The sequence below is a fragment of the Muscardinus avellanarius genome (genome assembly GCF_963383645.1).
Source record: "Muscardinus avellanarius genome assembly, chromosome: 18".
Classification (NCBI taxonomy): domain Eukaryota; kingdom Metazoa; phylum Chordata; class Mammalia; order Rodentia; family Gliridae; genus Muscardinus; species Muscardinus avellanarius.
The window spans coordinates 37685840-37702963 of record NC_137804.1 but is presented as its reverse complement, the minus strand read 5'-3'; the positions used below and the strand labels follow the sequence as shown (position 1 = coordinate 37702963).

General features: G+C 47.7%; 1 protein-coding gene across 1 annotated transcript; it reads left to right on the top strand.

Moving 5' to 3' along the window:
* Positions 1-1916: 1916 nt before the first annotated feature.
* On the top strand, positions 1917-16944 carry SYCE2 (synaptonemal complex central element protein 2; the record flags this gene model as incomplete). Its single annotated transcript, XM_080715383.1, has 6 exons — positions 1917-1942; positions 3979-4183; positions 4250-4365; positions 14070-14244; positions 16523-16711; positions 16894-16944. 6 exons carry the CDS (start codon positions 1917-1919, stop codon positions 16942-16944), a joined length of 762 nt encoding a protein of 253 aa, XP_080571509.1.
* Positions 16945-17124: the final 180 nt, after the last annotated feature.

Sequence of the window (17124 nt, the reverse complement as noted above, 5' to 3'; positions counted from 1 at the left end):
GAGGGGAAGACCTGGGGCTGAGACGTCCTCTCAACTGGTGGGAGGCTGCTCTTACTATTTGTGGTACTAGAAGGTGAACCCGGGGCATTCTGTCTCCAAACTATATCCCCAGGCCTATATTTTATTTTTTGTGCTACTGGGGATGGAACCCAGGGGCATTCTACCTCTGAGCTATGCCCCCAGCCCTATTTTTTACTCTTTATTTTGAAACAGGGTCTCACTTGAGTTGCAAAGGGCCTAAGTAGCTGAGGCTGTCTACAAACTGGGATCCTCCTGTCTCAGCCTCCCGAATGCTTGGATTACAAGCATGTGCCATCATACCCAGCTCCTATTTTATTTTTTATTTGGAAACAGTCAAGTGTTGCTAAGGCTGGTCTCAAACCTGTGATCCTGTTTTTGGTTTTTTTTTTTTTTTTTTGTGTGTGTGTGTGTGTGTGTGTGTGTTTGGTACTGAGGATGGAACCCAGGGACCTTCTGCCTCTCTGAGCTACAGTCCCAGACCTATTTTATACTTTATTTGGAAACAGGGTCTCACTAGGTTGCTGAGAGCCTCACTAAGTAGCTAAGACAAACCTACATGATCCTCCTTCCTCGGCCTCCCAAATGCTGGGATTACAAGCCTGTGCCACCACACCCGATGCTGTGATCCTGTTTGAACCTGTCAAGTATTAGGATTACAAACATGCACTACCACACCCAGCTGGTCAGGTTCTTTCTGTAGATAGTTGATCTTTTTTCTCTTTTTTTGGTGATGGTGGCAATTGAACATGGGATTCTTTTTTTTTTTTTTGGTGGTACTGAGGGTGGAACCCAGAGGCTTTCTACCTCCGGGCTATACTCCCAGACCTATTTTATTTGGAAACAGGGTCTCGCTAAGTTACTGAGAGCCTCACTAAGTAGCTGAGGCTGGCTTCGAACCTGTGCCATCCTCCTGTCTCAGCCTCCCAAGCGCAGGGATTACAAGCATGCGCCACCACACCCAGCGAACGTGGGGGGATTCTAACTGAGCTATACCCTCAGCCCTATTTTTTTTTTTTTTTTTTTTAATTTTGAAACAAGGTCTTGCTAAATAGCTGAGAGCTTCACTAAAGTGCTGAAGTTGGCTTCAAACCTGATTTTCTGGTCATAGCCTCCCAAATTCTTGGATTACAGGTGTAAGCCCTCTTCATGCCCAGCTTTATGAATAAACTTTTATTCAAAGGGCATCAAAAGAATTTTTTTTTTTTTTGAGGGTCTGGGGATGGAACCCTGGAGCATTTGACCTCCGAGCTATACCCCCTGCTCTCGTTTTTTTTATTCTTTAATTTCAAACTGGGTCTAAGTTGCGGAGGGCCTCACTAAGTAGCTGAGGCTGTACGCAAACCACAATCCTCCGGTCTCAGCCTCTTGAATGCTGGGATTACAAGCACGCACCACCACGCCTGGCCACCCACAGCCTTTTAAAAATTTGAAACAGTGTCAGGCCAGGTGTGTTGCTGCACACTTGTAATCCCCGCGCTTGAGAGACTGAGACAGGAGGATGGCACAGGTTCAAAGCCAGCCTCAGCTACTGAATGAGGCTCTCAGTAACTTAGTGAGACCCTGTTTCCAAATAAAGCATAAAATAGATCTGGGAGTATAGCCCAGAGGTAGAAAAGCCCCTGGGTTCCACCCTCCAAATTGAAAGTGTCTCCCTTAGTTGCTGAGGCTGGCCTTGAACCTGCCATCTTACTCTCTCAGCTTCCCAAGTACTGAGTGTACAGGTATGTGCCACCATGTCCAACTCATAGGATGGCAGGTTCAAGGCCAGCCTCAGCAATTTAGGAAGACCTGCTTCCAAATTAAAATATGCATCCATGGGGCTGGGGGTGTCATTCAGGTAGCATTCCCCTGGGTTCAGTCCCCAACACCACCAAAATAAGGTTTCCTCAAGCCAGATGGATGAACAGAATGAGCCTGACCAGTCAGGCGGTGGTGCGCGATTGTAATTCCAGTATTTGGGGGATTGAGACAGGAGAATGGCAGGGTTTTGGACAGTCTCAAGTAGACTCATCAATTTAGCTATACCTTGTTTCAGAATAAAAGGCTGGTGCGGTAGCTCCAGAGCAGAGCACCTGCCTAACGTGCACAGCCCTGGGGTCGTCCCCAGAACCACAAAAATAATTAAAAAGCTGACGTGGTGGCTCACGCTTGTAATCCCAGCATAGGGGAGGCTGAGACCGGAGGATTTGGGCTCCCGGACAGCCTTGGTGAGGCCTTGTTTCAAAATAAAGAATAAAAAACAGGGTAGGGGGTGTAGCTCAGAGGTAGAATGCCCCTGAGTTCCATTCTCAGTACCGCAAAAATGAATGGATGAATGAATGGATGAATAGGTTGCTGGGTGTGGTGGCACGCATTTGTAATCCCAGCATTTGGGAGGCCGAGACAGGAAGGTTGAGGTTCGCGGACAGCCTCAGCTACTTAGGCTCTCTACAACTCAGTGAGACCCTGTTTTAAAAGAAGTTTAAAGCCGGGCTTGGTGGTGCACACTTATAATCCCAGCATTCAGGAGGCTGAGACCAGAGGATCGCGGTTCACGGGACAGCCTCGGCTACTTAGTGAGGCTCTCTGCAACTCAGTGAAACCCGGGTTCAAAATAAAGAATAAAAAAATAGGGCTGGGGGTATAGCTCGGAGGTCGAATGAATGCCCCTGGGTTCCATCCCCAGACCCGCAAAAAAAAAGAAAAGTTTAAGGAAAATCAAGGGTTGGGGGTGTGGCCCAGAGGTAGAATACCCTGGGTTTCATTCCCAGTACTCCAAAATAAATAGAAGCCGGATGTGGTGGCGCACACTTGTAATCCCGCGCTTGGGAGGCTGAGACAGGATCACGCAGGTTTGAAGCCAGCCTCAGCTAATTAGTGAGGCTCTCAGCAATTTAGACCCTCCCTGTTTCCAAATAAAATAGAATATAGGTCTGGGAGTGTAGCCTGGAGGTAGAGGGCCCCTGGGTTCCACCCCCAGTACCACCAAAATAAGTAAATAGGTCAAGGGTTGAGGTTGGGGATTGAATGGGTTCAGTCCTCACCCCGTACCACGCACAAAACAAAAATGAGCTGGGTATGGCACTGTATGTAATCCCTGAGGCAGGAGGGTCGCAGGTTCACAGCCAGCCTCTGAGGCCGTCTGCAACTTAATGAGGCTCTGCTTCAGAATAAATAATAAAGGCCGGGCGTGGTGGCGCGCGCTTGTAATACCAGCATTCGGGAGGCTGAGACTGGAGGATCGCGGTTCGCGGACAGCCTCAGCTACTTAGTGAGGCCCTCTGCAACTCAGACTGGTTTCAAAATAAAGAATAAAAAATAGGGCAGGGGGTGTAGCTCGGAGGTAGAATGTCCCTGGGTTCCATCCCCAGACCCGTAAAAAAATAAAAATAAAAAATTAGGGCTGGGGGGTGTTGCTCAGAGGTAGAAATGCCCCTGGGTACCATCCCCAGTACCGATAAATAATAAAATAGGGCTGAGGGTGTGGCTGTGAGAACACCCTTGGGTTGCATCCTCTGTACCTCAGGAAAAATACCCTGACGTTTCCCTGCGTTCAGGCTCCCAATTAGTCACTGGGTCTTCGCGCATGCGCAGACGCACGCGCAGGTCCCCTTCCCTCGCCCGCTCCGCTCTGGCTGCGCGCGCAACCTCCGAGCCCCGCCCAACCGCCGCTTAACGGCCGCCCCGCCCCTCTGCGCGCTCCAGTTCCGCGCGGGGGCGGGGCCGGGGCACGTGCGCCGGGGGCGGGGCTAAGGCTGCGTAGAGGACGCGAGCCTGAAGGCGGGAAAAGGATGGAGCGGCCGGGGGTACGCGGCGCTGGTTTGCTTCGCGCGGGTGGCGGGCAGCCGGGAAAGGCAGGGCAGCGATCCCAGCAGGCCTGTCCCGGGCCACTTGTCTCCCACCCCTGGGGCCAGCCCCGGCTTCCCGACCGACAGACCCGGCCCTGACTGACTGACTGACTGACTGACTGACTGACAGGGGCAGTGACGGGCCCGCGGGCAGCCTGGGTCAGGGCCGACTTGTGCTGTGCGCCGCGCGCGTCCACCAAGCCGATTCGCGCCAGGCGCCCCTCCCAGAGCTCTGCCCTCGGGTCTCCCCACCCGGGTGCCCCACCACAGGTCCGCCCGCCCAGCTCCTCTGTCCGCTGTCCATCGTGTGGCGGGTCCCCATCGCGCACGAGGCTGTGCCGGGGCCGAAGGGGTGGGATGCCACCGCCCCGCGGCCTCTCAGGCGCCGCCCGTGATCGCAGGTGGACCTGCCCCATGTAGACTTAAAGGACCAGGAGCCACAGACGATGGGGGACAGCAAGGAGCAGCAGCAAGGCGAGGAGACCTGCAAGGAAGAAGCTGGTGGAGGGTCAAGGAGGTGAGGAAGAACCCGGTCCATTGGGTCTGCAAGCCCCTGGTCCTTCTGGTTGACACGATCTCTCCTCAAGCTTCCACCAGTGTTGGTTCTTGGCGTTCTTGTTCCGCAGAGAGAGAGAGAGAGAGAGAGAGAGAGAGAGAGAGAGAGAGAGAGGAAAAGAGAGGAGAGAGGAAAGAGAGAAGAGAGAGAGAGAGAGAGCATCCTCAGTGCCAGGCACGGTTCTGGGTGCTGGGGAAGGAGCAAGGAATTGACACCCTAGAGGAGTAGACATATAGGGAGTTCCCCAATACGAATGCCTCTGGTTGGCATCTATGAAGGAATTTGTTCTAGGACACCCCAGCCATGTGTACCTAAATCTACAGATGCTCAAATCCCTTTTATAAAATGGCATAGTAAAGCCGGGCGTGGTGGCGCACGCTTGTAATCCCAGCATTCGGGAGGCTGAGACCTTAGGATCGCGGTTCGCGGACAGCCTCAGCTACTTAGTGAGGCCCTCTGCAACTCAGTGAGACCCGGTTTCAAAATCAAGAATAAAAAATAGGGCAGGGGGTGTAGCTCGGAGGTCGAATGCCCCTGGGTTCCATCCCCAGACCCACAAAAAAAAAAAAAAAAAAAAAAAAAAAAAAAAAAAAGGCATAGTAACTAATGCATGTCTTGTAATCCTAGCAATTGGGAGTTTGAGACAGGATTGTATCAAAGTGTAGCCCCAGCAGCTCTTAGACCCTATATCAAAGGGAAAAGTGATTAGGAGTGTAACTTGGAGGTAGGATGCCCTTGAGTTCAATACCAAGTACCACAAAAAGGAATAAAAATTAAGAAAATAATGAAGCCGGGCGTGGTGGCGCACGCTTGTCATCCCAGCATTTGGGAGGCTGAGACCTTAGGATCGCGGTTCCCAGACAGCCTCAGCTACTTAGTGAAGCCCTCTGCAACTCAGTGAGACCCGGTTTTAAAATAAAGAATAAAAAATAGGGCAGAGGCTGTAGCTTGGAGGTCAAATGCCCCTGGGTTCCATCCCCAGACCCACCAAAAAAAAAAAAAAAAAGAAAAAGAAAAGAAAAGAATAAAGTGGTTACATATAGAATCTATTCACATACTCCTATAGTCTTTATTTTATTTTTGCAGGTACTGGGGAGGGAACCCAGGGGCATTCTACCTTGGAGCTATACCCCCAACACGATTTTTTATTCTTTATTTTGAAACAGAGTCTCAAACTGAGTTGCAAAATGCCTTTACACTAAGTAGCTGAGGCTGTTCCTGAACTGAGATCCTCCTATCTCAGCTCCCAAATGCTGGGATTACAAGCATGCGCCACCACGCCCACCTCCCATAGTACCTATGTATGTATTTGCAGTACTGGGGATGGAACCCAGGGGCATTCTACCTATGAGCAACAACCCAACCCTATTTTTTTATTCATTTTTTTTTTTTTTTTGAAACAGGATCTCACTGAGTTGCAAAGGGCCTAAGTAGCAGTGGAGGCTGTCCGCTAACCACAATCCTCCTGTCTCGGCGTCCTGAATGCTGGGATTACAAGTGTGTGTCGCCATGCCCCGCTCCCGCAGTCTTTAAATCATCTCTTAGATCATTTATAGTACCTAATACAGACATACCTCAGATATATTTCATTTTTGGTTCTAGATTACTGCAATAAAATGATTACTGCAATAAATAGTCAAACTAATTTATTTCCCAGTGCATATCAAAGTTATGCTTATACTACACTTTAGTCTATAAATGTGCAATGGCAGTTGAGCATGGTGGAACACACCTCTAATCCCAATACTTGGGAGGATGAGACAGGAAGATTGTAGGATTGGGAACAGCCATAGTCATTTAGTGAATTTAAAAAAGCCAGGCGTGGTGGCACACACTTGTAATCCCAGCATTTAGGAGGCTTAGATGGGAAAATTGCAGGTTCATGGCCAGTCACAGGAACTTACTGAGGCCCTCCATGACTTAGACCCTTTTTCAAAATGAGAAATAAAATACATAGAGTTGGGGGTGTAGTGTGGAGGTAGAATGCCTATGGGCTCAATCTCCCATACCACACAAGAAAAGGAAGAAACCAGATGGGTCTCACAAAGTATTGCAGGCTGATCTCAAACATGTAATCTTTCTGTCTTAGCTTCCCAAGTACTAGGATTACAGTTGTACTCCACCATGCCTGGTTTGCATGCCTTAATTGAAAAATTAAGGAGCTGTCATGGTGGTGCACACTTGTAATCCCAGCATTTAGGAGGCTGAGACCGGAGGATCGTGGTTGGCGGACAGCCTCAGATACTTAGGCCCTTTGTAACTCAGTAAGACCCTGTTTCAAAAATAAAAAGTCTAAAAAATAGGAGTGTAGCTCAGAGGTAGAGTGCCCTTGGGTTCCATTCTCAGTACTGAAAAAAAAAAAAATTAAGGTATAAATTAAGGTATGCTAAAAATGCTAAAGTTCATTTGAGCTATTGGAAGATGGCGCTGATAGACTTGCTGCATACAGGGTTTTCACAAAAAATTGGTCAGAAACCAAATCCAAGCCGGGCATGGTGGCGCACGCTTGTAATCCCCACACTCAGTAGGCAGAGACAGGAGGTTCACATAGGTTCAAAGCCAGCCGCGCTGGCTTAAGAGACCCTGTTTCTAAATAAAAAAGTATAAAAAATAGGTCTGGGTGTGTAGCCCGGAGGTAGAAGGGTTTCCAGGAACCCCAGTACTATCAAAAAACAAACAAACAAAAAAACAAAACAACAAATCCTAGCCCAGAGTAGTGGCGCATGCTTGTAATCCCAGTATTTGGGAGGTTGAGACAGGAGGATCCTGTAACGCAGACAGCTTCAGCTACTACTTAGGCCCTTTGCAACTCACTGAGACTGTTTCAAAATAAAGATTAAAAATAGGGCTGGAGGTATAGCTTGGAGGTAGAAGAATGCCCATGGGTTCCATCTCAGTACCAAAAAAAATATATAATAATAAATAAATAAATAAATAATAAGATGGGCATGGTGACGCACGTTTGTAATCCCAGCAATTCAGGAAGCTGAGACCAGAGGATTGTGGTTCACGGCCAGCCTCAGGTATGTAATGAGGCCCTCTACAACTTAGTGAGACCCTGTTTCAAAATCTAGAATAAAAAATAGGGCAGGGGGTGTAGCTCAGAGGTCGAATGCCCCTGGGTTCCATCCCTAGACCCGCAAAAAATAAATAAAAAATAAAAATAGGTGTGGTCGCTCACTCTTGTAATCCCAGCATTTGGGAGGCTAAAACAGGAGTATCGTGGTTCGCAGACTGCTGCAGCTACTCACAGTGAGACCCTTTGCAACTTAGTGAGACCCTGTTTCAAAATAAACAATAAAAAATAGGTCAGGGGGTGCCGGGCATGGTGGCGCACGCTTGTAATCCCCATGCTTGGGAGGCAGAGACAGGAGGATCACACTGGTTCGAAGCCAGCCTCCCTGGCTGGCTTAAGAGACCCTGTTTCCAAATAAAAGTATAAAAAATGGGTCTGGGAGTGTAGCCCAGAGGTAGAAGGGTTTCCAGGAACCCCCCCTCCCAAAAAAAAAATAGGGTAGGGGACAGAGCTCAGAGGTAAAATGCCCCTGGGTTCCATACCCAGGACCACAGAAAAATAAAGTCTATAGGAGGGTCATAGGTTCAAGGACAGCCTCAGTAATGTAGCCAATCTAGGGCAGAGACAGGAGGAAGGCTATGACAGGAGAATCACAGGTTCTTGGCCAGGCTCAACAATTTAGTGAGGCCTTCCACAACTTGGTGAGACCCCGTTTCATAATAAAAGATAAAATAGAGCTAGAAGCCAGGCATGGTGGCGCATGCCTAGAATCCCAGCATTGGGAGGCTGAGACAGGAGGATCACAGTTTGAGCTTAGTGGGGAGACCTTTTGCAACTCAGTAAGACCCTGTATCAAAATAAAGAATAAGAAATAGGGCTGGGGGTGTAGCTCGGAGGTAGAATGCCCCTGGGTTCCATCCCCAGTATTGAAAAAAAAAAACAAAAACAAAGGGTGGGGATGTAGTTCAGAAATAGAATACCCCTTAGTTGCTGGGCATGGTGGTGTATGCTTGTAATCCCAGTACTTGGGAGGCTGAGACAGGAGGGTCATAGGTTTGCAGCCAGTCTCAGCAACTTGTGAGGCTCTTCTCAACTTAGACCCTGTTTCAAGATAAAGAATAAAAAATAGGAAGTCGGGCATGTGGTGCATGCTTGTAATCCCAGCATTTGGGAGTCTGAAACAGAAGGATCACAGTTCAAGGACAGCCTCAGCTACTACTTAGGCCCTTTGCAATTCAATGAGACACTGTTTCAAAAAATAGGACTGGGGGTATAGCTCAGAGGTAGAATGCTCCTGGGTTCAATCCCCAGTAACACACACACACACACACACAAAAAAAAAAAAAAAAACAAACAAACAAAAAAAAAACCCTAGGGGTGTAGTTCAGTACCATATATACCCAGATATCTACCGGAAATGTGTGTAGGCAGGTTCTATGGAAAAAATACTATTCTCTTTATATAAGGGACTTGAGCATCCACAGATTTTGGTGTCTGAGAGGGCCTGGAACTGATCCCCCAGAGACGCAGATCCCAAGTGATGAATGTCCCTAGGAGGAAACCTACTGGGTCAGAGAAGTGACATCCTCATGTTCAGTTATAAACCAGTCCAGGCTGCTTTGTAGAGAACAGCTGGGAGCTGTGTGAGTGAACTGGAACTGGGGAGATGAGGCTGGAGGCTCTGGAGGGGGCAGTATCTACCTAGCAGGACAAAAGGATGAAGCGCTTAGGGCGGAAGCACAGGGAAGGGGGTGAATATGAGCAGGGGTGTCTCCAGCCATGTTTTGCTGGGCCTGGCTCATAAGAGCCAATTGCACATATTCCTTCTTCAGTCAGCATGTAGTCACTTCATGTTGGTAGCTTGAAATCAGCTCTAGTGGGTGTCTTTGCATTGTGGCAGTTGGCAAACCTTACAGATAATGGCTTTTTCTCTCTGAAGAGCTTAATGCTGACCGGCACACCACCGTTCCCTGCTTTCCATCTACTGACTTCTCTGGCAGAGGCAAAAACAGTCTTTTGCACTTGTTTCTCTCCTTTTTTTTTTTTTTTTTTTTTTTCTTTAGTACTGGGGATGGAACCCAGGGGCATTCTACCTCTGAGCAACACCCCTAGCCCTATTTTTTATTCTTTATTTTATTTTTTAATTTTTGGTGGTACTGGGGTTCCTGGAAGCCCTTCTATCTCCGGGCTACACTCCCAGACCTATTTTTATATTTTTATTTGGAATCAGGGTCTCTTAAGCCAGGGCGGCTGGCTTCAAAGAACCAGCGCATCCTCCTGTCTCCCCCTCCCAAGCGTGGGGATTACAAGCGTGTGCCACCACGTCCGGCTATTCTTTATTTTTTAAACAGGGTCTCACTAAGTTGTGGAAGACCTCACTAAGTAGCTGAGGCTGTCTGCAAACTGTGATCCTCCTGTCTCAGCCTCCCAAATGCTGGGATTACAAGCGCGCGCCACCACACCTGGCTCCAGACCTATTTTATACTTTATTTGGAAACAGGGTCTCACTAAGTTGCCAAGAGCCTTACTAAGTAGCTGAGTCTGGCTTTGAACCTGTGCGATCCTTCTGTCTCAGCTTCCCAAGCACTGAGAAAATAAGCATGCACCACCATGCCCAGCCTAACAATGGTATTTTGATTATAAGAGCTTTTTTTTTTTTTGTATAGAACCTAGGGACATTCAACCTCTGAGCTACACCCCCAGCCCTATTTTTTAATCTTCATTTTTGAAACAGGGTCTCCCTAAGTTGTGGAAGGCCTCACTAAGTAGCTGAGGCTGTCCGCGAACCGCGATCCTCTGGTCTCAGCCTCCTGAATCCTGGGATTACAAGCGTGAGCCCCCACGCCCAGCTTATTCTTTATTTTTGAAACAAGGTCTCTCTAGGTTACAGAGGGCCTCACTAAATGGCTGAGACTGGCCGCAACCCTGTGATCCTCCTGTCTCAGTCTCCCAAGTACTGGGATTACAAGTGTGCGCCACCACGCCTGGCTTCTGAGGTGACCAGGGACATCCATACAAATGTATGTGTTCGTCCAAGGTAAGAAATGACAATTTTTTTTTAAACCTGAACTCAGGGTGGGAGAAGGGCCTAGAGGTGGTGCCATTAAGTCATTGTGGCTATGGGATGAATAAATTCACCTGGGGAAAGTAAGATGGAGAATTGGCTTGGGACTGGGCCTCCAAGAACTCCAAACATCGAAAGCCAGCTTCCCTCATCTCTTCCATTCCCTGGCTCAAAAGCAGGCCATAGTGCAGAATGTTTCTAAGTGTGTGCTGTCAACTGGAGTCCCGAAAAAGAAGAAATGAAGCCGGAGGTGATGGTGCATGCCTGTAACCCCAGTACTTGGGAGGGTAAGACAGGAGGATCTCAAATTTGAGGCCAGCCTTGACAATTTAGCAAGCCTCTCGGCAACTTAGCGAAATCCTGTTTCAAAATAAAAAATAAAATAGAGCCGGGGGAGGTGACATATCCTTGTAATCCCACTACTTGAGAGGCTGAGGCAGGAGGTTCACAGGTTCGTGGCCAGCCTCAGCAATGTGTGAGACCCTCTACAACTTAATGAGACCCAGTTTCAAAATAAAGAATAAAATTAGGCTGTGGTTGTAGCTCGAAGGTAGAATGCCCTTGAGTTCCACCCCAGAACCACAAAAAAATAAAATAGGGCTTGGGTGTATCTCAGAGGTAGAATGCCTCAATCCCCAGAACACACACACACAAGTCATTTTGAGACTTTGAGGAGCTCCAATCCTCAGAACACACACAAACACACACACACACACACACGTGCCATTTTGAGACTTTGAGGAGCTCCACAAGAGCTTTGGGCCCCAAACCAGATGGATTAAAATCAGCGTGGGGGCCAGTTAATAGATCCGGCAGCAGATATTCAGCAACATGATTAAAATGTTAGCACATAGCGGGGAGAAAAGTAGAGGGTGAGGAGCCGGCTCATCAGCTTTGATTCAAGCCATCCCTCTCCCTGGCAGTACTTCAGCAAAACATTTTGCTGGAGCGACAGAGATTGTGCTGTGTTCCTCCTTGAATGTTTGATTAGCTTGCCTCTCCTCCTGGGACTTTCGCTTGCGGTGGTCATAAGTGGCTGGTGGATTGTTTACTTGTATATCTGTTAGAGGCCACTGAGGGAGGGCTCTGCCAGCGGGTGGCTCTGGCTCACACGCCTGCCAATCACAGCTTTACCTGGAGCAAACAGATGGTCTCTTTGCTTAGACCCATTTCCTGGGCCCCCTGCCAGCCTGGGCCTTGCTTGGGAACCATGTCCTAATCCTGGAAGCCGTATTAGGGACTCCTTAGAAGGAAAGACATAATAGATGAGTGTGATGTACACTCCCCCCTTCCCCAGCAAGCCAGGCAAATGGGGGTGCTGTGTTGGGCTCACTTCCACCCCCTGGCCCCAGTCCAGGGTTCTGCAACTAAAGCAGGCCCAGGAACTGAGAAGCCAGCAGAGAAGGACACCACACATTTTGTTTATTAAAGCTAATTGGTGAATGCAGGCCCAGGGAAGCCTATGATTCATTAGCATCCTGATTAATATGCAGCTGCTGAATTATTAAGAAAAATGAAGTAGAAAGGACAGAATCCCCAAAGGAGAGGTCAGAAAACTAAAGAAGCTCTCGGCAGACATCTGATACAGGCCTTTGTTCCACCACAAAATTTGAATTAGTTGGATTAAAGTGATTCTTTGCCATTTGCATAGCTGCCATGAAAACCCCCTCCTGGCCCCATCCCTTGAGCCTCAGTAAGGAGTATCTTGGGATTGTTAGCAGCTCAAGGAGGTCAGAAACATATACATAGGGGAAAAAATATCATTGGTTTTAATTTCAGGCCCTTAAACTATTGAGCAGGTCCAGAAGAGGTTGAGACAAGGCCGACTTAGGTGGGAACAGGCTTGAGAGCAGGAATATCAGAACTAGCGCCATCATGGTTCCTTCATTTTGTATTTGGCAAGTATTTATGAAGACTTTGGGGTGTTGGGGGGCCAATGTACAGAAACTGGCAGTTAAATGACCTGTGTGGTCAAGAACAGTGGGATGTGGGGGAGAACCTCCCAATGTTGCTTTCATGTGAAGGAGGCAGAAAGGGAGCCATTGCAGGCTGATGGGCTTGGAAAATCGAGGAAGGACCCAGATTGCTGGAGTGGGCAATAAAAAGCAGTCAGACTAGAGAGAGGGTGCAGGCCCAGCCCTTGAAAGCCCTGAGGTACAGCTGGGAGGTAGAATGGCCTTGAGTACAATTCCTAGAACTAGCCGGGCTTGGTGATATATGCCTGAAATCCTAGTACTTGGGAAGTTAAGATAGTAGGGTCGCAGGCTTGCGGCCAGCCTCAGGAACTAGCAAGACCCTAATTCAAAATTTTAAAAAATAAGCTGCATGTGATGGCACATGCTTATAATCTCAATACTTGGGAGGCTAAGACAGGAGGATCACAGGCTCATGGCTAGCCTCAGCTACTTAGGCTTCATTTCAAAATAAAGAATAAAAAATAGGGCTGGGGGTATAGCTTAGAAGTAGAATGCCCCTAGGTTCAATCCCCAGTACTGTAAAAATAAATATTTTAAAAAATAAAGCCAGCCGGGTGTGGTGACACATGCTTGTAATCCCAGTACTTGGGAGGCTGAGACAGGATCACAGGTTGGCCAACCAGCCTCAACTACTTAGTGAGGCACTCCGCAATTTAGTGAGACCTTGTTTCAAAATAAAGAATAAAATAGGAGCCAGGCATGGTGGCGCACACTTGTAATCCCAGCATTAGGGAGATCCCAGCATTACTGAGACTGGGGGGATCGTGGTTCGTGGACAGCCTCAGTTACTTAGTGAGGCCCTCTGCAACTCAGTGAGACCCGATTTCAAAATAAAGAATAAAAAATAAGGCAGGGGGTATAGCTCAGGGGTTGAATGTCCCTGGGTTCCATCCCCAGACCCGCAAAAATAAATAAATAAATAAATAAATAAATAAATAAATAAAATTCAGCCCTCACTACTGGAAACAAAGACACAAAAGCCAGGTGTGGTGGTGCATGCTTGCAATTCCCAGTATTTGGAAACTGGACGGGAGAATTGTAGGTTTGAGGCCATCCTCAGAAATTTAGGGAAGACTTTTTTTTTTTTTTTTTTTTTTGCAGTACTGGAGATTGAATCCAGAAGCTTTCTACAGCTTAGCTACACCTCCAGCCCTATTTTTTATTCTTTATTTGGAAACAGGGTCTCACTGAGTTGCAAAGGGCCTCACTAAGTAGCTGAGGTTGTCTGCAAACTGTGATCCTTCTGTCTCAGCCTCCTAATGCTGGGATTACAGGTGTGCCACCATGCCCAGCTTATTCTTTATTTTGAAGCAGAGTCTCATTAAGTTGTGGAGGGTCTAAGTAGCTGAGGCTGGCTGTGAACCTGTGATCCTCCTGTCTCAGAATCCCAAGTACTGGGATTACAAGTGTGCACTACCATGCCTGGCCTCTATTTTGTTTTGTTTTCCAGTTCTGGGGGAAAACCCCAAGGTTTCATGCACGTTGAGCACATGCTCTACATCTGAGCGATACCCCAGCCCCAAAAAAACACTCTGGGGAGACTCTGGCACTGATCTGCTTCCTGTGCTTTCCAAAGTCAGATTTCTAGCTCTTGTGTCTCCATCTACAGTGCCAACCGCCAGCTTCCGGCGCTGGAAGGAAAGTCGGGACCCTACTTCTCCTCTCTGGACTCCAGCATCGATATTCTGAAGAAGAGAGCTCAGGAGCTGATTGAAAACATCAATGAGAGCAGGCAAAAGGACCACGCACTCATGACCAACTTCAGAGACAGCCTCAAGATCAAGGTGACAGGCTACTGCGCACGGAACGGGCACGTTCCTTACATAAGTGGATGGAGGGAAGGAACCATCCCAGGGTCCCAGTTAGGTTCTGGACAATTCACACAGTGTATCAATTACTCTGACAGTAATCAACAGACTGAACCTATTTCAGATCAATGAGAAAAGCAAGGTTCAAAAATAAATGACTTGCCGGGTGTGGTGGCGCACGCTTGTAATCCCCGCACTTGGGAGGCGGAGACAGGAGGATCGCGCATGTTCAAAGCCAGCCTCGCTGGCTTAAGAGACCCTGTTTCCAAATAAAAATATAAAATAGATCTGGGAGTGTAGCCCGGAGGTAGAAGGGCTTCCAGGAACCCCAGTACCACCAAAATAAATAAATAATAAATGACTTGGGAGGCAGGAGTGGTGGTGCACGCTTGTAATCCCAGCATTTGGGAGGCTGAGACCGGAGGATCGCAGTTCGTGGACAGCCTCAGCTACTTAGTGAGGCCCTCTGCAACTCAGTGAGACCCAGTTTCAATATAAAGAATAAAAAAATAGGGCGGGGGGTATAGCTTGGAGGTCGAATGCCCCTGGGTTCTCTCCCCAGTACCACACACACAAAAAAAAGAGAAAGAAAAAAAAAAATTGGGCTGGGGGATAGCTGGGAGGTAGAATGCCCCTTGGTTCCATCCCCTGTGAGAAGTCAAACCTGTCATTGCAAAAAAAAAAAAAATAGGGCTGGGAGTGTAGCTCAGAGGTAGAATGTCCCTGAGTTCCATCCCCAGTACCGCAAATAAAATAAAATATAAGAATAAAAGCCGAGTGTGGTGGTGCATGCTTGTAATCCCAGCATTTAGGAGGCTTAGGATCACAGTTCACAGACAGCCTCAGCTACTTAGTGAGGCCCTCTGCAACTCAGTGAGACCCTGTTTTATTTTTATTTATTTATTTATTTATTTTTGGTGGTACTGGGGTTCCTGGAAGCCCTTCTATCTCCAGGCTACACTCCCAGACCTATTTTTTATATTTTTATTTGGAAACAGGGTCTCTTAAGCCAGCACAGCTGGCTTTGAACCTGCGCGATTCTCCTGTCTCTGCCTCCCAAGCGCGGGGATTACAAGCGTGCACCACCACGCCCGGCGAGACCCTGTTTTATATTAAAAGAATAAAAAATAGGGCAGGGGGTATGGCTAGGAGATCAAATGCACCTGTATTCCATCCACAGACCCGCAAAAAATAAATGAATAAATAAAAATAAGATGGGGTTGCGGTATAGTTCAAAGTATAATGCCCCTGGGTTCAATCCCCAGTATAAAGATAAATAAATAAACAACTAAGCCGGGCGTGGTGGCGCACGCTTGTAATCCCCGCACTTGGGAGGCAGAGACAGGAGGATCGCGCAGGTTTGAAGCCGGCCGAGCACGCTGGCTTAGGAGACCCTGTTTCCAAATAAAAATGTAAAAATAGGTCTGGGAGTGTAGCCCGGAGGTAGAAGGGCTTCCAGGAACCCCAGTACCACCAATAAATAAATAAATAAATAAATAAATAATAAATAAAAATAAACAACTAAATAAAGCTGGGGTTATGACTTGGAAGTAGAGTACCCCTGGGTTCAATCCTCAATACCACAAAATAAATAAAAAATGGGGGGATGTAGCTCAGAGGTAAAGTGCCCCTGGGTTCAATCTCCAATACCACAGGAAAAAAGAACTTAACATATAGGCAATTTTACCTGTAGTGATTGGAGTTCTTTGCATCTTTTTCATCTGTTTTTTTTTGCAGTACCGGGGGTGGAACTCAGGAGCATTCTACCTCTAAGCTTCACTCCCAGCCTTATTTTTTATTCCTTATTTTGAAACAGGGTCTTACTGAGTTGCAAAAGGGCTCACTAAGTAGCTGAGGCTGTCCGCGAACTGCCGAACCTCCTATCTCAGCCTCCTGAATACTGGGATTACAAGCATGCGCCACCACGTCGGCCTTTGCATTTTTTTTTTTTTTTTTTTTTTTTTTTTTTGGTGGTGCTGGGGTTCCTGGAAACCCTTCTACATCCAGGCTACACTCCCAGACCTATTTTATATTTTTTTATTTGGAAACAGGGTCTCTTAAGCCAGCAAGGCTGCCTTCGAACCAGCACCATCCTCCTGTCTCCACCTCCCAAGTGGGGATTACACGTGTGCACCACCACGCCTGGCCTTTGCATCATTTTAATATGATAAATTTCAGAAATCTAAGAGATCCACTTAGAATGATTCTGGTATGCGTCTGGTTTGATATTCCAAGAATACTTTTTCTCTTCAAGGTCTCGGATCTGACAGAGAAGCTAGAGGAGAGGATGTATCAGGTGTATAATCACCACAGCAAGATTATTCAGGAAAGGCTCCAAGAGTTCACCCAGAAAATGGCAAAGATCAGCCACCTGGAAACAGAGCTCAAGCAGGTCTGCCACACGGTAGAGACCGTGTATAAAGATCTGTGTGTCCAGCCTGAGGTGAGAGCGGCACTCTCGAGGCTCTCCTGGAGAAGAGGGCTGGCAGTGGCTCAGTTGAGAGCAGACATGAGCCAGTGCCTGGGGCGTCTGTGTGTCCCACTGCTGGCCCTACCACAGACAGCCACAGTCTTTGCAAAGCCAGTGGGCTCTTGCCACCTCATTTGTGGCCCCCCAACACACAGAATGTCAAGCCAAGAAGTCAAACCTGTCACACCCCATCAGCTTTACACTGACAGAAGGGACAAAGTAGGCCCCTGCCATCATAAGCTGTTCTGTCTGCCTGAGTCTGCAACCCTGGGACACACCCTGGGCCTGGAAATGCCTAACCTGGGTTTATTTATTTATCTATTTTGTGGTACTGGGGGTGGAACCCAGGGGCTTTTCTACCTCCGGGATATATTCCCAAACCTATT